Source organism: Podarcis erhardii, assembly GCF_964252035.2.
Source record: "Podarcis erhardii genome assembly, chromosome: 1".
In the NCBI taxonomy this organism is placed as follows: domain Eukaryota; kingdom Metazoa; phylum Chordata; class Lepidosauria; order Squamata; family Lacertidae; genus Podarcis; species Podarcis erhardii.
In genome coordinates this window covers 85,923,641-85,948,084 of record NC_138497.1, presented here as the reverse complement: position 1 = coordinate 85,948,084, position 24,444 = coordinate 85,923,641, and the positions used below count along the sequence as shown (strand labels likewise).

The following is a 24,444-nucleotide window of genomic DNA, read 5'->3' as shown; positions in this document are numbered from 1 at the left end:
TGGAGGGGTGTGTGTGTGAAATAAATGACTCGATGTGGATGTTTTGCTTGTGAATAAGAGGAAAGCTAGGAGACCTGCTTTTGAGCAAAAAGCGCAAGGTGAGTCTGGGCAGGTTGTCTCTTTGTCTCCTATAAAATTTGACAATGATTGCAGGCTACTGCTTTCGTTTTTGTTGTCTGAACAAAGAGACTTGCACATCCATAACCATTTGAGATGGCTGGTTGGAAGGGAAAGGACAAAAAATAAACATTTCCCAAGCGAAGTATCTTTCATTTGTTAAGCTGCAGTTCAGGACCTGGGTTAAACTACATTTTTTAAGTTTTAATGTTTGGGGCATTTGATTACTCTTAAGAGTTATTGCACTTCTGTAGTTGGCTGCCAGTTGCTTGTGCTTTCAGACTGACTGGAAAAGACAGTAGAGGGCAGCCAGTTACCAGCTGTTAAGAGCTTCTAACCTGTCAGCACTCAGAAGCAAAAGGAGAGAGCAGAATAGCCCCTCACAGGGGCTGGAAGCTTTGCTGAGGGAAAGAAATTGCTTTGTACCTTAACTCCTGGTCAAGAGCATTCATTTGGTTCTCTCAGGTACAAGATGCTCTTGAAGAACTGGGGCAATCCTGACGGTGCAAAAGCTACTTGTGCCTCCTTTCTGCAGACATATGACAGCACCCAGAGAGAATGGAAGCTGGGGAAAACCAAGGTATGCCCTTTGTGTGCAAAAGAGCATGTGGAGCAACACTCTGTGCTAAGGAATCTTTCTAGAGGTAGCCTGGGTACAAGATTGATGTGGCTTCTAGAAGTTTCTGTGCCCACTATTAGGCATACTGAAACACACCCACCCCATCCTACTCCCAGCAACTCCATTCAGAAGTATAGTACACCCCTCATTGCTAAGCCACAGGCCATTTCTTCTCAAGAGGTTCCTGTGTCACTGCTTAGGCATTTTGACACTGAAAAGAGAACACAAGAAAATGTCTCAGAAGATGCTGTGAAATTGTTACCTGGTTTTTTTTTGGGGGGGGGGAGGGAATCTGTGTTGATACGCTGCTCCTTTATTCTTGCATACTGTATCTTCCTACTATCTCTGCAGCCCTCTCCTCCCACCCCATCCTGCAGTGCAAATGAGGAAGGGACTCACGGGTTGGATGTAGACACAGTTGAACTGAGTGGGGTCAGGTGTGCATCAAACACTCCACCCCCCAAAGGTCCATGCTGATTTGTTCTCCCAAGATTGGAAGAAGAGTTTGCAGTGCATGCTGTGTGCCATTGGGAATGATGGAATCCCTAGTGAGGGCTGGGCTATAAAATCTCGGTGGAAGCTTGCATGCTTTGCATTTAAAAGGTCCCAGCTCCGCAGAATTGGAAGGGGTCTGAACCCCCAGTTTAATATAAGGCATCTGCAGTTAAAAGAATCTACAGATAAAGAAATTGGGGAAAGACCCTTCCTTGAGACCTTGAGGAGCTGGTGCCACAGCACAGTGCTGGAGTGGATGTTTCTAGGATCTAGTTCGGTACAAAGCGGCTCCTTGTGTGTGCTGGCCTCATGCCAGCGTTTCTTAAGCAACAAGGCAGATATTAGTGTTGCAGTCATCTGGGGTACAGATGGGCGCAGGGCAGCTTCTGATGCACATCTAGCTTGCAAATATGTGCTTATGCAAACCCAGCTGAATGAAACAGAAGCAGCTTGGGGGTTTGTTTTTGTTTTGTTCGTAAAAGAAAAAGGACCCACAATTCCTCCACCCCGGCCCCTTTCCAAATGTCCAAATCAACAGACTGTAATTACAGGCCTGATGTAATTTCATTGCTAGGCACGCAGCCAACAAGGAACTTTGACAATGAGCATGCCTGTATGTATCTATAGCAATGTGTAGAAGATAATAGATGTTAACATCACTATAGTGCATATCAAATGGGTAAAATCTGTTTCACTGATAGAAATTTGGGTGCTACATTTGGGGTGATTGTAATTCTGCATACTGAGCAAACGTGGAATTTGGCATTGGGTGTGTCACGTTTAGAATCTAGTCCAGAAATTCAAATCTGTTACTTATTTATTTCAAAGCAAATTTTTCACTTTTAAGGCTGGACAGATAGGCTTTAAAGCAAATGAGTGGTGCTTGGTGAATTCCCATGTTTGTTGCCATCTGCCACAATAAATTGGGACTGAATAGAAACAAATACATGCTCTTTGCAAATTCACAGTAGTGGTGCTTCTCTGTATGCTTTTCTGCTTCCATAATGCAGGAGAACAAGAACAGTGTCTATGTAGATTTGGAGAAGGGACCTATTAAATTTATTTTATTTAGAAAATATATAGACCTTTTAATCAAGAAAACCAAAAACTACCCAAGTGATGTACAAATAAAATTGAAGGTTAAACGCAACAGAAATCCACAAAAACAAAAATATGTAAAAACATAAATAAAAACAAATACATATACATATAATAAAAATTAGAAATAAAGATAAAACCAATAAAGCATTTAAAAGAGATATACAGGTGACTAAGTTACATATCTGGGTAGGCTTCCTGAAATAAAAAAAGTTTCCAGCAAGCATCTAAAGCAATACAGTGAGAGGGCACCCTGCCATTAAGGTGTAGCCACCAGCATTGCTGTCTCTTCTTCACCCAAGGGGTCTGCACCAGATTTGCTTTGTGTCTTTGTTAGGAATAAATTAGATGTTCTGAGTTAATAAGGCCGCTAGGGAATACAGTTGCTTGGGACAGCAATTCAAGAAGTAGTCCAGCAGGTCACAAATGTGCCTTCCTTAAAAGGCATGTGGGGGGGATATGGGGAGCCATAGACTCTTACTGATTAGGCAAGGGCAACCAGTTGCAATTGCCAGCTGCATTTAGAGCCCCTGCATTTAGAGCATGCCAAATTCAGGGTGAAGTAACGGCCCAGCCAGGACGTTTTAGGCTGCTGTGTGATTCTTTTCTGCAGCTTATCTTTCATTTCCGAGCGACACAATGTACAGTCTATGCTTTATATTTATGTTCTGCAGCTTGTGCTGCCTTAAACGAAACTGGGGAGGGAGGAAAGCTCAGGCATCAGTCCTCAAGCAAGGGAGACCAAAGGCGGCTTGCCACTAGCAAGAGAGGAGAAAGGAAACTGCTGTCTCTCTGCATACCAAGCACTTGGAGTTAATAAATCAACCTTGGAGCCATTAAGGAGAACAGGCAGACAACTGACCTTTGACCCCACCAAGAACAATAGAACTTTCCCTCTCTCGCTCACTCTCAGAGTTGCTGGTCCATCTGAGAAGCAACTGGCTGCCTGGCTGCCCTTTCCTTGCTGTTCAGGGAAGCAGGGCCACTTGGGGCAGGGCTTGAGCTCTTTGAAGTCTTTGCTTCTCAGGATGAGCAAGGAAGAGGGGCAACAGGGTGGGTTGAAGAGGCTCTGCCGCCTATCCAGATGGGATTGATTTTAGAGGCAGGAGATAAGGGAGGATGGCCCACTTTATGAAAGACATTGGAGTAGCAAGGAAAGAGAGTCACATCCCTGATAAATGGCAAAGCAGATGAGAATTGTTGGGGCACACAGACCACTTTTAAAAATTACTGTGAGCCACAAGGTGGAAATGACAAGGAAGGAGAGAAACCATTGGAAGTAGGAGGTAGGTCAAATTTAAGCTACAAAATTGGTTTTCTGGCATCCAAATAAAATGGTGGGTTTTTTTACCTTGGTTATTAAGGTGGTAGTTTGGGGCCATTTGGGTAGTAATAGGGGGATGCCTGGCATTTACAGAGATCAGTATGTTCAGTGTCAGCGGTGCTCTGTCAAATGTTCAAAAGCCCTCTAGAAACTGACCAAAGCTTAATACATTATTAGCCAGCATCACTGGGTGTGACGGATGGTGCTTTGTTAAAATGCTGCTATAATGGCCAAGGAAACCCTAGGGTCTGCTCCAATGTGGAGACCCAGCCTGGATTAAAGCTGAGGCAGAGGATGGAGCCCTGTTTATATGTAAGGATTACAATAACGACTCTCTGGTAATGTCCTCTGCATTGCAGATGGAGAAGTCAGTTGCCGGGTTTGAGCAGTGGGCGCATTCTGTGGAAGGGCAGGAGCAACATTTGCACAGGGTTCTCTATTGGGGGTTTCATTGCATATAAGCTTGCAGAAGCTAAACTTGGGGGTTCAGTGAAGAGGTACAGTTCATGGAGGAGAGGGCTACTAGCCATAATGGCAAGTACCCAGTCAAGGCAAGGCAATGCAAGATTCGGAGACATACAAAAAAGTTCTTAGAACCATTCCACACATTACACGGCAGTGAGCTAAGATTTGTCACCAAGTGTAAAGGCAACATGTTGTTGCGGACTATCCTGGCTCCCTAAGAAGTGTGCATGTATACACGTGTCCAAATGCATGTTTCCATCATTCTTTCATTTTTAGGTACATACCTTTAAAAAAATAAATGTTGAAGTGGTAGGAGGAATCTATACTTTTGTAGGAGCACCACAAAGGTGTTAAAGAATGATAAATTTTCTAGCCTTCACCTAGAATGCCGTAATATAATATTCTTGCACCAAGGATAGAGCTGCCTTATTTCAGTGGCCTTGCCTCTGTTCTTTTAACAGTGGCCTCACCAACAAATTAAGCTGGTGGTAATAATAATAATAATGATAATAATGATAATAATGATAATAATAATAATGATAATAATGATAATAATGATAATAATGATAATATTTATTTATTTATTTATTTATACCCTGCCCATCTGGCTGCGTTTCCCCAGCCACTCTTGGTGGCTTCCAATGGAATATTAAAAACACGATAAAACATTAAACATTAAGAACTTCCCTAAACAGGGCTGCCTTCAGATGTCTTCTGAAAGTCAGCTTTTCCTGGCTAATCTGCTGTTACATGCACAGGAGCAGAGTGAGCAAAAATGTTGGCAATCCTAGCCCTAGGCAGAGCAGACTTTCCAGTTCTGATCACTTAAAACTCTTGCTCTATAGTGGTGCAGCATCTGTAGCTATTGCTGGCAATTAGGAGCGTGGGAAGTTGTGTTTCTATTGAGTCAAGCACCTTGGTCCACCTAGCTTAGTACTGTTCACACTGACCTACAGTGACTCCTCCAGTGTTTTCCAGCCCTGTCTGGAGATGCCAGGGACTGGATCTGGAACCTTCTTGCATGCAAAGCATACGCCCCACCACAGAGCCACAGCTCTCCTTTTCCTTTGCTGCCTAGAAAACAAATAGGTCTTAAAAGAGTCATGAGTTTGCCTTGTGAGCCCAGTCCCTTTGTGCCTGTCAAGAGGCCCTGCCTCTGCGTTGAAGCATAGGGCCCCTCTTTGTCTCTGGAGGTGAGGCCGAGGTTGAGGGTTAGCGACATGTCCCTGCCCAGTGAGCCTCTTTGGCCTGTTCTGCTCCTCCAGGGTGTTGCTGAGGGCTTTATGAGCAACCTGGGCAGGCGAGGCTTAAGGAGTCCCTGCGTGGTCTTGCACATGTGCTGGGCAGGATGGGGGAAGGAGTGGGAAGTGCTTCCTGTGCAGTATATTTCAAGGGGGGATTTCTATACTGAGCAATTGTTTGGTGGAGGAAGGAAAAGGGCTAGTATAAGGAATTGTAGAGCACAGGAAAGCAAGGGGAAAGCAGGATGGTCTTTGTGTTTCTCATTAGGGACAGAGGGGAGCAGCTGCTGATTGTCCACTGTGGCAGTCTGGACTTTGTTTGGATTCTTGTAGCACAAGTTTGGGCAGGGGACAACTAGGCAGAGAGGCACTGTGCTGAACTTTTTCCTTGCCAGCTTTGCCCTTCACACGGGTTTCCGCAAGCCTCCAGCTTCCTGCTTCAAGCTAGGGAATTCTGAAAGGCATCTGTGATTTCTTCATTTCTTCTATTTGATTTCTGCAAATGCTGCTCTACCAATTTTGAGCAAGGCCATGTGTCCAACACTTGGGGCTTTATAAGTGTGCAGGTCTGCACAGGTTGCGTCCAAATGGTCTCCCCTGCCCCCCCCCCTTTCGGGCTGCTCATTCACATCCCCTAAGCCACACAGCACCCACATGCTGATGATCCCCTTGCCCTCCATATAGCTTTCTCTGCAAATATTCATGTGATCAAGAGCTTTTTGTACTCCTGCTTTAGAACTTCAGTGCAGAAAGGAGACTTTAATGCATTGGCAGCCTAAGCCTTTGGTTGCATTGCCTTCACCTCAGACAAATGTGGGAGGCTAGCCATGAATGCAGGTGATGAAAACAGATTTTCTTGGGGATGTTAATGTAATCTTCAACCACTCGAATTCTCCAGAAGAATGCTGCATTCAAAATACCAAAGGCATTTGCTATCCCAAATATCTCTGCCACATAATCCAGGGATTGTGCCCCAGAGTCTTTGCAGCATTACAATGCATCCTCGGAGTCACCTTTTGGATTGTGTGTCACTTTATTGGAGTGCCAATGTTTTTGGTTCACCGACAGCCACACAGGTGGACCAGTCCTGAGCTTCCATCCTTCTGGAACCTCCCAGACAGGAATGAGTAACAGACCAGGCCCATGGATGTTTTCCAGACCCCACTGTTGGCATTCCAAGACCTCATCATGGGGCCGCTGAAATATCTAATGGGATTGATGCATTTTCCCTGACCCATGTGGAGTTATGCATCACCCACCAGAGCCACAAGTGTAGCCTGTTCTGAAAGCAGGCTTCATGCCTCCTGGTTTCAGGAATAGCACCCAGGTGTGTCTTTTAATAAAAAAGCAAATGCAGAATGACCACTTGTTCTTGTGTGCATTCAGGGTGAGCCACACCTCTTGGGAAGGTTTGATTGCAGAGAAGGCAATGAAAGTGCCTTCCAGCCAGCAAGACAGCTTGGAGACAGGCTGGCACTGAGGCAGTGATGCAAAGAAGCAGCCAGGGGGAAAATATGTGTGGATTATCTGCAGTGCAGGAAATGATATTTGGAAAGATTCTTCCTCTCCCTCCCCACCCCCGCTGGTCCTCCCCCCCCTTCTTTTCTTGGAATGGGTATCTTGTCATAGTTTGGCCAGTTTTTCTTCTGCATTTTGCATGCAGCGCCTGGAATGTTGACACACATACCCAGAGCCTCATTAGCAGGACTTGAGCAGCAGGCCCAGATAGCCTTAAAAGATGTCACTGAGCCAAAGAAAGGGTTAATAGTTAAAAGCAGTGCAGCCTCCTCCCCCCTTTTTCTCTCCCCCTTAATCCTTGAGCCTGCAGTGTGGAAGAGAGAGAGAGAGAGAGAGAGAGAGAGAGAGAGAGAGAGAGAGAGAGTGCGGGGGCTGGGCTGAGTTTGGCTCCTTTCCCTGCACAACTTTCTCCCTTGTCCATCAGCGACAGCACCCAAAGGGGAAGGGCTGGCAGAGCAGGGACTGGCTCTGGCGCAGGAGCATAAAAGGAGCCCTGTGTGCCTTGTTACAGCAGGCAGGCAGGCAGGCAGGCAGGCATGGGACCTGCTGGTGCTGACTGGGACTTGCTGTTTCCTCTCTTTGTGTTTGATGAAACTCCTCCCCGGGGTACCAGGTTTTCCTGAAGGAGGCTCTGGAGCAAAAACTGGAGAAGGCCCGGGAAGAGGAGCTGAGGAAGGCAGCAACCATCATCCGAGCCCACGTCCTGGGCTACATGGCAAGGTCAGTGCTTGAATCGCCTTCTTTGCCCAGCTGCTGGAATGCTCCTTGCTGCCAGGTCTCTCTCCTTTCTAGCTTGCTGCTTCTGGCTGGGCTTCCACTGCTTTCCCCCTTCTCTGCTCCCTCTTGAAATCCCCATGCATTCCCAATGCAGGCCACTGACTGTGAAGTTGCTTACTTCCCGGGTCTCTGTCCCCTGCCTCTTTCCTGTTGCATCTGTAATCCTCCTATGAAGCTGCCCTGCAGAGAAACTCCCCAGCTCTCCCTCTTTTGCTCTGCACTGAAGACCCTCAGCCCAATCTCTGTCTTTATTTGCCAGACCCAGGCCAGTCTTCCTCACTTATAGCCCCCCTCTCCAGATTCTGCTTCCCTGGTGGGCTCTTCTGGGTGCAGAGAAGGGGGGGGGGTAGCTGTAAGCTGGCTGGCTCTGCATCCCCACCATCTATCTGTCTCTGCCTTTTCATCTTGCTGTTAATTGTTGTTGTCTTGTTCTGGCAAATTGCTATGTGTACCCATTCGGACGGACACCTGTGCTCCGCAAGGACACTGGTGTTGCTTTGAGGAATTATTGCATGGGCTACCTGTATTCCAGGATCGTGCCATTAACAGCGCAGGGCAGGGGTTGCTACTAGAGGAGGAATTCAGCACCCTTGCAATTCAGCTTCATTTTTTAAAAAGTTTCTAGCCTTTAAGGTTGCAAAGAGGCCTGAAAATGTGTGAGCAGCCCTGGTGACATCTCAAACGCCATTGGCTAGGGAAAGTGGAGGATGGGAGCTGAGCTGAACTGCTAGGAGGCGGGGGGGGAGGGGCTCCATGTGCTTTTTTCTCTTTCCTGTAACTATCTGAAAAAGACTAAATATTGCATAGGAAATACATATTGCATAGGAAATACTGCCCATGCAAATTTACATAATAAAATATGCAAATAAAACTGGCATCTACCTTTCCTTAAAATAAAAAAAAATGTAAAGTAGTTTAGGGGGGAAAAAATGTGTAGTTTAAATTTGGGCCTACCAAACTAGAATGTTGATTGGTGAACAGAATGGCAATCTGCCTAGTCCCCCCCCCCACAATACTATCCAAGGGGGAGGTAGGCTCCTGTTGTTCAGGCAAGGAAGTCAAAGCTGCATCTGCTGTCTACAGCAAGACTTGGCTGGGCTCCAGCTGCAAACATGGATTTCCCAGGCTGTGAAAACCATCTGCATTTTGAGGGTATAATCATGAGCTAGGCCCAGGTCCAGGCCATTGCATATGAACTGGGATATTGTTGCTAATAGTAATGGCATTGTTGCCACTGCCTGTGCTGCTATCACCAGAATTCTGCACCAAAATAACCCTCTGGAATTCTGCAAACTAAGAACCTTTGCGTACAGATTGTTTTATTTTGCACAACCTATTCTGCTTCTGTTAGTTGTATAAAAGAGCAAGAGCCATGCAGGACACTGGAACAGGACTAGCTGTACCATCAGGCAAGGTGTGTCATTGGCATGCAGCAAATTGGCAGTTGTTGTTTATTATAATTATTATAATTTAGCTTGCCATTGGAGAGTGGTGCTATTTGGATCTCCTGTCTTAGGTCATAGGAATCTTACTGGATTCCTAACGCCCCCTAACCACTGGAAACCTTGTTCTGTCACTATGCCGGCTTCTGAAGCCTAAGAGGATATGATGGCAGCACAAACTGTGTGCTAGACGATTGGTTCTACAGAACCAGCAGAACAGTTTTGAAGCAAACAAGCAGTGCGCTGGAAGGGGTGATGAACATGCTTTCCCTGCTGAAAATGCCTCTCGACCACTTTTCTCCTGGCAGGGCTTCTGTATCAGAGCTCAGGTGGGAGAAAAGGACAGGGGTGGGTGGGTGGAATACTGGGGAACAGCATGAGCAGGGAGGCTCCTTCCACTTTACAATCCTTTGCATGCAATTGTTCCCTTCCATTCCCCACAGATTCTGGATGAGTCTCCTGGTGTGTTCTTGTTAGACCTTGAGGTTTCACCAGGGTTTGCACACAGATTATGGATCTTATCAGCTTTAAGCATGTGAGAAACTTGTTTTTTGGGTATTTAAAAAAATAAGTTTTAACTTAAGCTTTGATTCTCAGGGTGCTGAACTCAGTGTCAATATCCATTTCAATTCTTGTGCAATGTAGCCACAGGCTTGCAGAGCACACACATTCCCTGTTCTTTAGCAGGAGACACCTCATAGTGCCACATGGAGTGTCAAACATAGCAACTGCCTGACTCTTGTAAGTATATTTCCTAGATAATGCTTCTATTCCACAGAAATAATCTACTAGTTCTTCATATTGGTCCTCAAAAAGAAAAAGAAAAGCATATAATCCATATTGGATTCAAGTGGACTGGCCTTAATTGCACTAATAAAAGAACCAGACCCTCAATTCAGGCCAGGAATGTTAGGACCTAGAATTTGAGTTTTTTTCTAATCTGCAGATTAGCTACAGAGAAGGGAGATTCTGAACATGTACAGAGTGCACAGTCTCATTACTAAATAAAAGGCATTCCCCAACACACACACACACACACACACACACACACACACTCTTTCTGTGGTACGGGGTCCTTAGCTTCCATATGTGGGGTGGGTGGGTGTAAAAACTACCAAACTATCCATTCTTCTGTTTTGGGAGAGCAGTGCATGGCTGTCTATGTGGGAGCATCTGGAAAAAAGACTGATATGCTGGGAGGAGGTCATGACATGAACCATCCCTTTATTGTTTGGAGGGATGGGGGAATCTGCCATTTTGCCTTGGGTTGGGAGGTTCCTTGCCATTATGCCACTCAAAGTGCTTAGCAAAGACAGAGCTGGTGTAGAAACAGGAAATGAGTGGCCCCAAGAGGGAGATGCCTAAAGCATTCTCCAGAAACCAGGTGGGTGACAGATGGAGGAGAAAGGAAAGCATGGAAGGAGTGGCTTCCTGGGGAAATGTTTTTTGGAGAAAGCGGCTGTGGTCGTGCTGATTCATTGAATCTGGCATCTTGGTACACCTGGGTCACATGGTTTCTGAGGCAGATGCTGAGGAGAACCTAGTGAGCAATGGCTGTTGATTGACAGTAACCCCCACTTTGCTTTCGTTGACTCAGGAAGAGGTATCGAAGGGTGCTAGCCAGTGTCGTGACTATCCAAAAGAACTACCGTGCTCACTTCTGGAAGAAGTCCCTCCTGCGCCTGAAGGCCTCTGCCATTGTCCTGCAGAAGCACTGGCGTGGGCAGCTGGCTCGCAGCCTCTACCGGCACCTGCTAGAGGAGGAACAGCAGCGGAAACGGGAAGCTGAGGAGCAGAGGCGTCGAGAGGAAGAGCGGATTAGAAAGGAGGAAGAGGAAAGACAATGGCAAGAAGAGAGGGAGCGTAGGAGGAAGCAGGAGGAGGAAGAGGAGAAGAAAAGGTACAAGGCAGTCTTGGTTCTGTCTCCCTGGCCCAGCTTTCACAAAACTGCAGCTGAAGAGGCAGTCCTGTGCCAGGACTGTACCACATCAGACTGCAGGAGTGAGAGGGATGTACATGATTTAATGTTCCTCCATGTAAAGGATTCCCTGCGTATAGAAAATCAGGTGTCAGGGATAAGGATTTTGGCTTACCTACCTCTGGTGTTTTAGTTTCCTATGTGGAGGACTGTGGGGTATTTTTCACCCCCTTGCCATTTGATCAGTCCCCTGTAGCCTGAAGCGGAACAGTCCAAACAGGACTCTGCCTTTGATGTGTTGCTCGTGATAGGCACAGTTTTGTATAATATCCAGGTGAGCCTAATTGTGCTCAGACAGACTTGAATTTGGTGACCTTTTAAAAAATGAATTATGGGAAGTAAGTCTGCATATATATGTTTCTAGTAGGGGAGGAGCCATGCATGGCCCTGAAGCCCTGCCTCCTGACCATTGGAAACATTACCCAACACCCTCTTTGCCTTTGCAGATTTCACCAGTTACTTCCTGCATTCTTTTTTGAGCCCAACCTCACTCCTTTGTAGCTGCAAGCTAATACTAAATTCCATGCTTAGTGAGAATTGTAGAACACACAGTGCTAATGATAGAGCTCATCTGGATGATACCACTAAGCTGGGACTTTTTCCTTTGGGGCACTCCTATACTCAGCACAAGAGACTAGCTATGGAGGTTGCACAACTTGCTCTGGTCAAGTGCTGGTCCCTTTGAGCCAGGTAGGCCAAGGTGGTCTGAAGCTTCCTGAATATCTGGACTCTGCAGAATTTGGAAGCTCCAAAGCAGCGCACCTGGGCATGTCTTTTAGTCTCTGGGCTGAAAGGATGACTAAGCGCTAGGCTCTGAGGTTGTCTCAGGACATCATTGCAGGTGGCTGGTTCATGACTACAAGGGTGAGCGCCACAGCTTGCAATGCAGTGGTAGTAACTGCTCCCTTCTAACACTATGATCCTATTTTCTATAAACATAAATTTTATGAAATAAACAAATAAGGGTGTATGGTTTCTAAACTACTTTTTATTTGAAGACAAAACCTCCAAGTAGCACAACAATAACACAGCAGCAGTAGCATGTCAATATAACCTTGTGGGGAAAACCACCTCATTAAAACATCAGTACCATGTTTTTAATATTTTCTTGTTTGTAGGTCACCCAGGGAATATTGATTGATCAATTGCTACAGAAATTTAATTTATAATTAATAATAATGTGTTCAGTTTCTCTGTCCTTGACATACACCCATTTGCAGTGAGCTTTTTAAAAAAAATATATAGATACTGTATTGGTTTTTTTTAATTGTGTATGCGCCTAACACTGTTCCATATATGTTACCACAGTCAACAGCACTAATAATAATGAAGTGATGATTACCAGCCAAGTTATTACTTTTACCCTTGGAAGTTGTGTATTTTTAGAAGGCTTCTTCTTGAGGGAAACTACTGCATAATACTTTTCTTTAAAAACACAGTTTCGGAGCCCACATTATTTATTTATTCTAGAAGTCAAACCTCCAATTCCCTTTTCTTGGCTTTGTGGTTAATCAGAAGTGTTCAGTGTGACATTGCCTCCATTCCACTCTGTCCAGTTTCTTAGCTTGTTCCTCAGTCACAAGAAGGGAGAGCTGGGGAAGTCTTGACACAGCTGCACACCTCAAATTAAACCAAGCCTGAGATAATCTGGCTGTCCTATGGGAAGAGGGTGCCTTCAGCTACCTTAAAGGTAAAGGGACCCCTGACGGTTAGGTCCAGTCGCGGACGACTCTAGGGTTGCGGCGCTCATCTCGCTTTACTGGCCGAGGAAGCCGGTGTACAGCTTCTGGGTCATGTGGCCAGCATGATTAAGCTGCTTCTGGTGGACCAGAGCAGTGCATGAAAACGCTGTTTACCTTCCCACCGGAGCGGTACCTACTTGCACTTTGACGTGCTTTCAAACTGCTAGGTTGGCAGGAGCAGGGACTGAGCAACAGGAGCTCATCCTGTTGCGGGGATTCGAACCACCAACCTTCTGACTACTGAGTATGTTCATTTGACATTTTTTACCCACTGTGAGGCAGCCTCCATTTCCCTCCACATGCATTCTGCATTGTGAATTGTTCCATGTGTGTTCAATAGCAGTCAGCATCTGTTCTGGAGCCTTACCAAAAAAACAAACAAACCCCAACCAGCCTTCTGAAAACCCAAGCCTTTCATTAATATAATAATTTCCCTTGTTTTAACTTTAAAGGCTTTGTTACAGCTCACAAAATTTTTGATCTGAATGCAAATGACTGAGGCAGCAGTGTTATTTAAAACTTCATTGATTTCAGCAAATTTTCATGGCAAGCTGGACTGTAGATTTTATTGATGCGTTTGTTCTTTGTTTTTGAACAGAGAAAAAGAGCAGCTTGAAGCAGCACTGCAGATGGCTCAGGTGTGTTCCATTATGACTCCCATCATTTGCCTCTCATTTCAGAATACTAAGCAGAATATGAAGACATGCTGGTGATCTTTGTTGCTTGACCTTTTCCTCTTTACAGGCTAAACCAAGGTACTGTTTGCAGAATGCAGTGCTATGCATGAGTGACTCCATCCTCAGTCTAGATGACACTCCACTCCTATAAAGTAATATAAACAGCTAGGGCTGTATGCCAACAGGTATCAACTTGCACAACAGAACTTCCCTCTCCTCTTCTCTTTCTTGAAGCTCACTGCACATCCTCAAAATCTTCTCCAGAAGGTTGGGGGACCCTCTGGAGCAGATTTTGGGGGTGTGCAAGGAGCAGATGGGGAAGTCCAACTGCACAAGTGGAGGTTTGTTGCATGAGCAGAAGAAAAGTGTTGGATATGTCCCTAGATGTTGAGTGTTACACGTAGCTTGATCCTAGGAATGGCGGTACAGTGTCATCTAGATTGAGGACAGTTTCAAAGTACTGTAATAAACAGAACTGCATTCTGCAAACACCGGATACAACCCATAGTTGTACAAATCCAGTGGAATATGTCAATGTCAGCTGCTGTGGGATCCTGATCAGGGTTAGCAATGTGGCATGTGGGACGGTGGGTTACCTCTTTCTTTTGTGCCACAGTCCTGTTGAAAAATACTGGGGGGGGGGGGCAGCTGCTATTCGGCTCTGAATGAAAGCTTGCATTGGTGCCAGTGGAAATTTCTCTCTTGAGCCAGATAGAGGCTCAAGGGGCACATTTTTTTAAAATGGTGAGGGAGTTGCAGCTGAGAGGTGGAATCTGCAAAAAAAATAAATAAATCCCTACTGACCCCTGTTCATTAATGAGATCTTCTGGTGGATCAAAGACACTTCCATCCAAGGCACATTTGAATCCAGCCTATTGTCACCTGGCTTGGTGATAGACCATAGCCTTTTAAGAGAGTTGGAAGTGCTTGTGAGAGCCTTTGCTTCCCATGGTGTACAGTACAGATGTTTAGTTCTTTTGTCCCATGAGTACCTCGTTAAACAGGCCAGGTTTTTTTTAAAAAACAATACAAAACAGCCAAAGACCAGTGGCAAAAGTGGTGTGAACATTCCCATCACAAAACAGTAACCCTCTCTCAAACCACCTTAAACTTTACGAGGACATAAAATTTTAAGTAAGACCCATCTCCAGCCACTGTTAGAGGCTGTATTACTCTGAATACCAGTTGCTAGGATCACAAGGAGTGAGAGAGTGCTGTTGCACTCAGGTCCTGCTTGGAGGCTTGACATGGGCATTTGGTTGGTCACTTTTGAGAGAACAAGATGCTAGATTAGATGGGCCATTGGCCTGATGCAGCCCTGATGCAGGGCTCTTCTTAGGTTCTCATGCCTTAGAACAATTAGAAGAAATGTTGCACATGCAGGGAGCAGAGGGGCGTGCCACTTGGGCGCCATGCAAGCTCCTGCTTTCTCAGATCTGTTACTGTGACTCCATTAAGGCTGATCTTTGAAAGTTGTCATCTGCGCCCCTTTGGGTGACCCTTTCTTCCAGATGGAGGCACTAAGGACCCAAGAGGAAGACCAGCCTTTACAGGAAGAGGAGCAGCGTCAGATGGAAGAGATCCTGCGACTGGAGAGGGAGATTGAGAAGCTGCAGTGGCAGCAGAAGACCGACCACATCACCTGTGAGAACACCAAGAACGAGATAAAGCGGCAGCGGGAAGAGGAGATCCAGAGGCTGGAGAAGGAGGCGTCCAGGGTTGCGCAGGAGTTCCTGGAGCTGCTGGATTTTGGAAATTTGGATGAGAGCGTGCAAGGCTTCGAGCACTCTCTGTCCAACGAAGGGACCCTCAACATTGAATGCAGCCTTGTAGCTCCCCTGGCTGAGGAAGAAGAAGATGAGGGCTTTCCTGCAGATGAAGAGGGACCACCAGTTCCCAGCCCAAGTCTCCTGAACCAGGACAGCAGCACCAGAACCAGTGACAACTATTACTCCGAGGAAGATGCTTCTCCGAATATGCCAGTGCCTAGGAAGGGAGAGAACGAGGAGGGCAACTCTCTGTGTCTTTCCACAGAGAGACCTGCAAGCCCCCAGAAGGAGCAGCCTATGGAAAGCATCTACCAATCAGCCTCGGAAATCCTGCAGAGTGACAATGGGGACTCGGAAGAGCCAATTTACAGCTTGCCTCCAGATGTGGAGTCTGACTATGACCATGAGGAGTTTGATGGCAGTGGAGAGGCTGGCAGCACGTCCGCTGAGCCCCTGAATGGGGAGGAGGCCTCGCGCAATTCCCACAGCAACGGCATGGACTCCAACCGTGGCAGCTTAGACTCGGTAAGGGCCATTTGCCTTGAAGCAAAAAACAGATCCTGCTCTGAAGCAGGAAGTGTGTTTTTCTTTTTATCTTTCCTGTGTACATTTGGCACCTCAGTGCTCTCTTGTGTTAACTGGTTACGTGCTCCTTGGGGTTAAAAGGCACTTTGTTTTCTTCAGTCCACATTCGCAGCCATTGCATTTCATCATGATGCTTGTGAACATATTTCTACTCCCTCCCATCCATTGGATTGCCTAGTTTCATCTTGCATAACTGTCCAATCCTTGTGGTCTCTCATAGGCATCTCCCAGCTTGGTTTCATTGGAAAATTCAATCCACACTCTTCCTGTTTGCAATCCAAGTTGCAAACAAAAAAGGAAGGGGGAAAATGTAGTTAATAAAATAACTCCCAAGACTGATTCCTAAAGAACTCTACTTCTTCTTGCAAGCTGACCTTGGAACTTTTTCAGTCTTCCCTTGTCTCAGGATGTGTTTTTGAAGATACAGGATGCAATAGCTTGGATGAAGCCAAGAAGTTCTGGGCTTGGGCAATGCCTGGATGGGAGACTTCCAGGGAACTGTGTGGGTTGCCTTGAGTTCCATCATAGAAGAAAGGCAGGATATAAATATAATAGAAGAAAGGCAGGATATAAATAATAAAATATAGGCACAGGATTTTGTTTTGTTCTTAAGTGTTAAAATCCATTGTGTTGTGTTTCCTTTAACCCATGAGTAGCCTTTGACCTCCAGCTCCCATTAGCCTCAGCCAGCATGGCTCAATGGTCGGGGATGCTGGAAGTTGTAGTCCAACAATATTTGGAGGAAACCACATTGACTGCCTTAACCTATTGGTTACTTTACCCATTTTCTGCTGTGTCTGTATTTTTCTGTGTGATACTAAAAGCTTACTTGCACAACTGGTGTGTCTGTGCGCATATGTTTGCATATGCATCCTATATATGCACATTTCCCATTTGTTCTTCACATCTTCATGCACATTTTTATGTTTTTTATATATGTTGGAATATGGATTTTGTGCCTGGTATTGGTGCATTACTTGCAGCTACAATTACTGTATGGGTATTTGTGTCTGCCAGATTTACAAGGGCACTTACTGGATATTGTTTGACCCCATTAATCATGCACACAACAGCTACTGTCCCCGAGAACACACTCATTGTATGAACCTTTTGGGGGTGATCTTAAAAAGGGAGTTCATGTACTTTAGAAGCTATCCCATGTAGAATGGCAGTTCACCCCTGTTTAATCTATTTAATGCCTTTGTGCTGACCATAAGGACATAGTGTGTGTGTGTGTGTGTGTGTGTGTGTGTGTGTGTGTTAGGTTGTGTGTAAAGTTGTAGCTTTTCACATGATCTGCTCAGAAGGGGGTTAGACTGCCTCCCCCCAGAAGGGGGATAATGAGAGAGAGAGAGAGAGAAGCTGAGATGGCCAGAATGCATTTGGCTGAACATCAGAGAACTATTGCAATAGAAAATTGGAGGTTCTTAAAGCAGATAGTTCCAAAATGGAAATAGAGGCCAAAGTCCACATGTTGGCAACTGAGTATGGCAGGTTTTGGCCTCTATCACTCACCCACTTTAGATCATTCCTGCTTCTGTATGGTTATCATACTGCCTGGCCAGCTCAGCACTTAGATCTGTAGTGGAAGTGCGATAGGACTTGGCAGGTTGTGCTGCTTTGTTTCTGGAGCGTAACCATTCTTTTTGCCTCCAGTTTCTAGACAGTGAGGATGAAGGGGATGCTTATATGGACACGGATGAAGAATTCTGCAGCAGCCGGGTCACTGTGCTCAATGGATCGGGGCCAGCCTATTTTCACAGCTATCTCTACATGAAAGGTAAGCAGCTTGGTCAGTCCCCTAAGCTGAGCCATTTTCCCCTGCTCCCTAATCCCCTCTCAGTATTTGCTCCCTGTTTTGCTGCTTTGTTCTTATTCATTTCCAAGATAAAGTCAGTAAGGCTTCTTGTCAAGGAGGGATTAGAAGGGACCTTGGTTGCTTTGCATTGGCATCCACATAAAGGCTGTGATGTGCCTTAATGGGCATGTACAGATGATAACAGTTTTTAGAGATGGCAGAGGCCCTGTTGTGGAACATGCTTGAAGTGATCTGGCAGCACTGTGAAGCAGTATTTGGGGTAGTAGTAAGGGGGTGGATAAATGAAATTAACGCTTGATGCTACAAAATTTGCATTTATAAAAAAGATACTGGTCTTAGTGGGGAGGGAGGAGGCACCATTTGGGCCTCACTTCAGGTAACAAAATATCTCATGCCAGTTTTGTGTGGGCTTGTGCAAGTACACACATTTACCTCCCCACTCCCAGTTTTACTTTGGTAACTGGCAGACCAGGGTGTGTTTTTTTAGGGTTGTAGGGGGAGGTAGTAATACAAAAAGTCAACCCCTGCCTCGCTGTACGTTGCCGCTAATGTCACTGTGTTAAACTTCTGCATGCTTTTGCATGTTAGCATTCTGTGTCTACAGGAAGCCCCACATTTTTCAGGGAACTGTTATGGCCAAGGGCAGGAAGATACACCTGCCCCTGTCTTTGTCAGGTGCTTGTGGAGTGCAGAGTGGGGACATTCTGGTGGTGCAATAACTTTGACTGTGTCTCTTTTCTCTTCCTTGCAAGGGGGCCTGATGAACCCCTGGAGACGGCGCTGGTGTGTCCTGAAGAACGAGGCCTTCATGTGGTTTCGAGCCAAGCAAGAGGCCTTGAAGTCAGGCTGGCTTTACAAGAAGGGAGGAGGCATGTCCACACTGTCTCGCCGGAATTGGAAACGGCGCTGGTTTGTGCTGAGAGAGGCCAAGCTGATGTACTTTGAGAACGACAGTGAAGAGAAGCTGAAAGGGACGATTGACATCAGGAAGGCCAAGTATGGGACACTATTATGTCTGTAAGCCCTAGGGATAAATCAGTATCCCACTCCTGCCATTCTTGGTAACAGGAGATGTTTGGGGAATCCTTAACAACCTGGGCCTGAGGGGAAATTGTTTGACTCCTTAAGTCCTGTGGGACATCTTTAGGCCTGAGGCTGTTAGAGAGGGTGGGGCCTTATAGCCCCTTACCTGAGTGCAAGGGCTATTTTTAAAGCTTCAGTGTCAGTACTGCATGTATAATGACACCCTAGGACCAAGCCCATGCAGAGCTTGTTTGAGGCCTGGGATGGAAATCTTGTTCTTGGCATGATAGTTTAAGTCTGGCAGGCCCCTGGTGGTATCCCCCAGCCTGTTTAGCCCTCTGAGGCCTGTGAAAAGTGCAACTGACTGCCCCCCCCCCACCTGCATGGGCCTACTTAGGACTGATTTGAGAATTTTCTTGTAGCAAATTTTGCCCCACGTTCTTGTGCACTCCCCCTGGCCTCTCTTGTCAGTACCCTTCAACTTGAATTGGTTTAGCTGTCTCTTTGCCCACATTAAAAGTCTTTTCAGTGATGTTGCCCTTGCAGTGGTTCCTTATCAACAAAGCCCCCAAAGGTGGTCTCTAGGTGCAGTAGGCAGTACCCTCATTCCCACACCAGCCTGTCACCTTACTTCATCTTTGGGTGCTGTTGCTTCCTTGTTCTCAAGTATTTTCAAGCGTTGAGCCTCCTTGAGACCAGGCAGGCCAATGGAGATGGATGCCAAACATAGACAAACTGCCTTTTCATCCTGGCTCTTCACACTTGTTGTTTTTCAGGGAGATTGTGGATATTCACGAGAAAGAGAATGCCCTTGATATTGTGACATGTGATCGAGTTTACCACATAGTGGCAGAATCACCAGAGGATGCCAGGTAGGGGATGCAAGGACAGGTGTGTGTTTTTCTTAAAAGGTTTCTGCTTTTTCCCAAGGCGAGGGGTGGGAGAGCTGGAAGCAACACCCCTCCCATGATGTGCTCTAAATAGAAAAGCAGTTATAAAAATAGGGAAAGGCAGGAGAGTGGAAGATGAATCATGATATGCATGTTATCAAATCATTGTTTCAGTCTTTGTATGATGTTATCGGTATTAGTAAATATATTTAATTACTTCTATGATGCTTTGTATACAACTGCATATTAATTATAGTATTCTAGACTATTAAAAATTAACCATTTCAGTAATAAATATATACGGGGGTTTTTTTTAAGTGTCTTCTGCTTCTGTCTTTCTTACAGTGACTGGTTTAATGTCCTGAGCCGTGTGCACAGTGCTACAGAGCAACAGCTGAGAGAGATGCAGGATGAACAAGCCAACCCAAAGAATGCTGTGGTGAGTGGTGGGTTAAGTGGACCCCTGAAACTGTCACTCTTCTGGCTGATGAAGGATGTTCCTAGGCATTTGGTTGTCCACTGAGAACGAGATGCAGGACTAGATGGGCCGTTGGCCTGATCCAGCAGCTGGGCTCTTCTTATGTTCATCAGTAAACGGCAGGAGAGTTCTTCATGGGCACCCTTTTACAGAACTGAGTTTGAAATAAAAGGGAGGCTGCCTGAAGGATTTAACGCCCTCAGCTAGTTTGATGGCAGGTATGTTGGGCAAAGAACGTATCTGAAGCAGGATTTGGGCAAAGGGATTATGATCAGTGCCAGGAAGATCTTTGTGGGGAGTAGTGTGTACACCAAGTGTACACCAAGTGTCATTTGGAGAGGTGACCAACCCTCCAGGACTGTCATCCTCAAAGAATTGTTTAGGGGGAAGGGATACGGGCAGTGGCGTAGCGTGGGGGGTGCAAGGGGTGCCAGCCGCACCGGGCGCAACATTTTTGGGGGCGCACTCGGAGCTCTCTGCCCCTACCTGGTCCTGGCTCACTCTCTCTCTCACAGTGCTGGCTGTGCGAATCTGATCCGAGCTGCCGGGTCGCCGCCCACTGTGGAGGGGGAGGGTGCCAGGCGTGCATTGCGGAGCGGAGAGAGAGCGAGGGAGGGACTATCTGGGGGAGGGAAAATGCAGCGGCCGCCCAGCGCAGAGCTGAGCGCAGGAGAGAACTACATCCGACCAGCCCAGTTTTGGAGGGAAGGTGTTAGTTGCGGCGGAGCCCTGGCGCCCCGGGAGGCTGGCCGGGCCGGTAATGGGGCTGGCCGGTGGCGCCGCTGCCATCCTGCGGACAAAAGGGCTGCCGCCCCCGGCCGAGCCCCCCCCCCCCCGCGAAACCAGGAGCAGCTCTCTGGTGCTCGAGGGCTTCGCAGGCCCTTCATCTCCCCTCCATTGGCGCCTCAGCCCCCAGCCCTGCCTGCGCGGCTCCTGCGTCTGGGGGCGCGCTCGCGCGGATGGGGTGCCGCTCCCCGCTTGCAAATGGTGCCCGTAAAGTCACATCAGAGACGCCCCCGGGACCCAGTTGCTGCCTTCTTCCCCGCCATGTGATTAAGCCTCGCACTACTTTGTGGCAGTGGTGTAGCGTGGGGGGTGCAGGGGGGGCCGGCCGCACCGGCCGCAACATCTGGGGGTTAGGGTTAGGGGGCGCAAATCCACGGGTTAGGGGGCGCAAATTACTTGCCTTGCCCCGGGTGCTGACAACCCACGCTACGCCACTGGATACGGGAGCCCCATTTCCCCTTGAAGGTATCTTCCCTGATGCTTCTTCGATTTTACAGTGTGTATGTGTATGTCTAGATAAGATAAACGTATGCACACATACATACAAAGAGAGCTCATTCACACACCGGTATAAGGACTTAGGGGGGGGTGCCATGTCTCACCCCTGGCACACATTGGAACCTGGTCATCCATAGAGGTCAGAGGTTTTTGATCCTCACAGTCATTCATTCCTACAGGAGCTCCAGATGTTGGGATTACAGTCCCATCATCTCTCATCATTGACCATGCTGTTTCAGGCTAACGGGAGTTATAGTCCAAAGCATCTGAAGGGCCACAGGTTGAGGAAAGTTGCCCTCTAAGAGAAAGTAAAGGGGTGCACTCAACATTTTCACTGCCTCCTGGTGACACCAACAATTACGAATGTGGCCTACTTCTAATTACAGAGCCACATCGTGTATTGTTGCTGCTGCTGTCTTCCACAAACATCCCAATGTGATGTACAAAAGATAATAAAAACAGCTAAAAATTAGTTTAAAACAGCAGGGGGGGGGGAAGCAAGATGAATTTAAAAGCAATAAAAAGTGGATGCCTATGTGTGGATCACACTGGAATGGAACAGAATGGTAGGAACTGGATCTTGCATATATCTAGAAGTTTGTTCCATTTTTTGTTGTTGTTTTAAAGGGAACCCTGGACGTGGGACTCATAGACTCTGTCTGTGCTTCTGACAATCCTGACAGGTAAGCTACAGCTGAGTTCCTCTTTGTGTGTGCTTTTTCGTTTTGTGATTTTCAAATATTTTTGGTGCAGCAACAATTGTGTAACAAGGGAAAATATTTAAATCCATCTATTGCATATTTGAGTAAATATAAATGCAACAGATAAGGAGCTACTTAAAATGCCTCCAGCCAGTATAAATATCTCCCAAATGGCTGTTTATTTTTAGTGACTGGCCATTGGCTCCAGAAGCTCCTTGAAGCATTTGCTTTCCTCTTAATAAAGTCTAGTTGCTGTGGGTTCGGGTTCTCGAGCTCTGGGTGTTTCATACTTCAGGAAAATGTGTGCAACTACACACCACCTGCCCTATGAGCTAAAGTTGTGTGTGCTCTGCAGAGAGATGGCTGCTTTTATGGCACAGTACCATCCTGTGGGGTGCTTTCCCTTATATATTACCATCATTTTTGTTGTTAATTATTATTTTTATTTATTTATACCCCACTTTTCTCCTTGCTGGGACTCAAGGCAGCTTACAAATAGAAACAAGAACCACTAAAAACATTTTTTTTTAAATCAATAATGAAAACTATATACGTATATAAAATCTGTTTAAGGCATACCAATAATTACAATCAAAACAGCATGGCACCAGCCCTTTAATTTAATTAAAAGCAGTCAGTTCCCAAAAGCCTGTTGGGACAAGAAAGCCTTTATCTGCCAGTGCAAAGGCAACAAGGAGCCAGTCTAGCTTCTCTAGGGATGAAGTTCCAGAGACTGGGAGCAGCCACCAAGAAGGCCCTCTCCCATGTCCCCACCAAGCATGCCTGTGAGGGTGGCGGGACTAGGAGAAGGGCCTCACCTCAAGACCCAGGCAGGTTTGTATGGGTCAATAAGGTCCTTCATACAGCCTGGGCGTAAGCCATGTGGTACTATATAGGTAATAACCTGCACTTTGAATTGTGCCCGGAAACAGACCTGTAGCTAGTGGAGCTGTTCTAGCAAGGAAGTCGTCTGCTCCCTATAACCAGCCCCTGTCAACAATCTGGCTGCAGCTTTTGGAGCCAGTTGAAGTTTCGGAGTACTGTTCAAAGGCAGCCCCATGTAGAGTGTATTAGAGTAATCCAAACTGGATGTAACTAAGACATCTGTTACTGCGGCCAAATCCGACATTTCATACACTTCCCCCTCTTCCCCACGACACATGCCCATTTCTTCCAGAATAGTAGTTTTTCTGGACGTGGCAAACACTAAGCGCTTCCACAGTTTAAAAGTTGCATCTGAAGCAGTAATCCGACTTGCATCCTTGAAAAGGAGAGCAAAATCAATGTGTTTCTGTGTGTGGCCTAACCTTGACATGTTTTCTTCTTGCTCAGCTTGAGTCTGGGCAAAAAACAAACAGATTTGTGTTGTGGCTTTGGAAAAATATTAATATTGATGATGATGATGATGTTGACGACGAGATACTAATTTTGATGATGGTGATTTTTCAGGCCAAACTCCTTTGTGATCATCACAGCAAATAGAGTCATTCACTGCAACAGTGACATCCCTGAAGAGATGCACCACTGGATCTCCCTCCTGCAGAAGCCCAAAGGCGAATCTCGAGTCGATGGGCAGGAGTTTCTTGTGAGAGGTATGAAGGCAAGATGAAAGAGCTGGCTAAATATATTGTGCCTGAGGCAGAACACCTAAACAGTACCCTCCTTGCCCCAGTGGTGTTAATAATACAAATAAGCCATTTGCTGGCCTTTGAGGCAGCCTATCTCACCATAGCAGTAGTTGCTACAGTCATGGCACAGCTCACTCTTCCAAAGTGATAATGGCATTTCCCACCTTATAAATGGGATAGGAAGCTGATGATGACCATGAGAACTGATGCAATGAAGTGGCTCATAACATGCGGTGGTGAGAAAGCCTCCAGTTCAAATCTCCCCTCATCCAGGAATTCTCTAGGTGGCCATGGGCAAGTTTGCTGCTTTCTTTGCCTCAACCCCACCTGTTCATATTGGCATTGCAGGATGCTTGTAAGGATTTACTAAGATAAAGCCACCATAGCTTAATGTTCTGACAGCAGTGTATAAGTGTTAAGAACTGAGGTATGTATTCACACCCTTTAAGTGTGGGTTTCACTGACAAGATACCCAGGGTTAGCAGCAGAGTATTTAATCTGAGGAACAATGTAAACAGACTGAGGTTTGAGGTGACTGTGATTCATCCCAATAATTAAATGCTGATCCCATCATCGCTCTCTCAATTGTCAAAATTCCCAACCCTCATTCAGCACACGCTTCAGCTGCCCTCTCCCACTTGCCCCAAGCAGTCTCCTCCCGCCCCCTCACTTCCCTCCAAGCACAAAAGCCAAACATGGTTCATTAAAAGCTCATTGGGTGGTTGAAGTGTTACCTAAACACTTTCTTTCTTTCTTTCTTTCTTTCTTTCTTTC

The 24,444-nt window shown here is 46.3% G+C and overlaps 1 protein-coding gene across 1 annotated transcript in view; it reads left to right on the top strand.

Annotated features, from left to right (window-relative positions):
• The window catches only part of LOC309328778 (unconventional myosin-X-like), a 75,872-nt gene that overhangs the window by 40,887 nt on the left and 10,541 nt on the right, over positions 1–24,444 (top strand). The window contains exons 21-31 of the mRNA XM_081839141.1: positions 583–697; positions 7,491–7,597; positions 10,694–10,996; positions 13,415–13,454; positions 15,005–15,787; positions 17,504–17,627; positions 18,419–18,662; positions 19,466–19,561; positions 19,925–20,018; positions 21,969–22,024; positions 23,492–23,634. Of these exons, the coding sequence (XP_081695267.1) occupies positions 583–697; positions 7,491–7,597; positions 10,694–10,996; positions 13,415–13,454; positions 15,005–15,787; positions 17,504–17,627; positions 18,419–18,662; positions 19,466–19,561; positions 19,925–20,018; positions 21,969–22,024; positions 23,492–23,634 (2,105 nt within the window). The remainder of the gene's footprint in view (positions 1–582; positions 698–7,490; positions 7,598–10,693; positions 10,997–13,414; positions 13,455–15,004; positions 15,788–17,503; positions 17,628–18,418; positions 18,663–19,465; positions 19,562–19,924; positions 20,019–21,968; positions 22,025–23,491; positions 23,635–24,444) is intronic.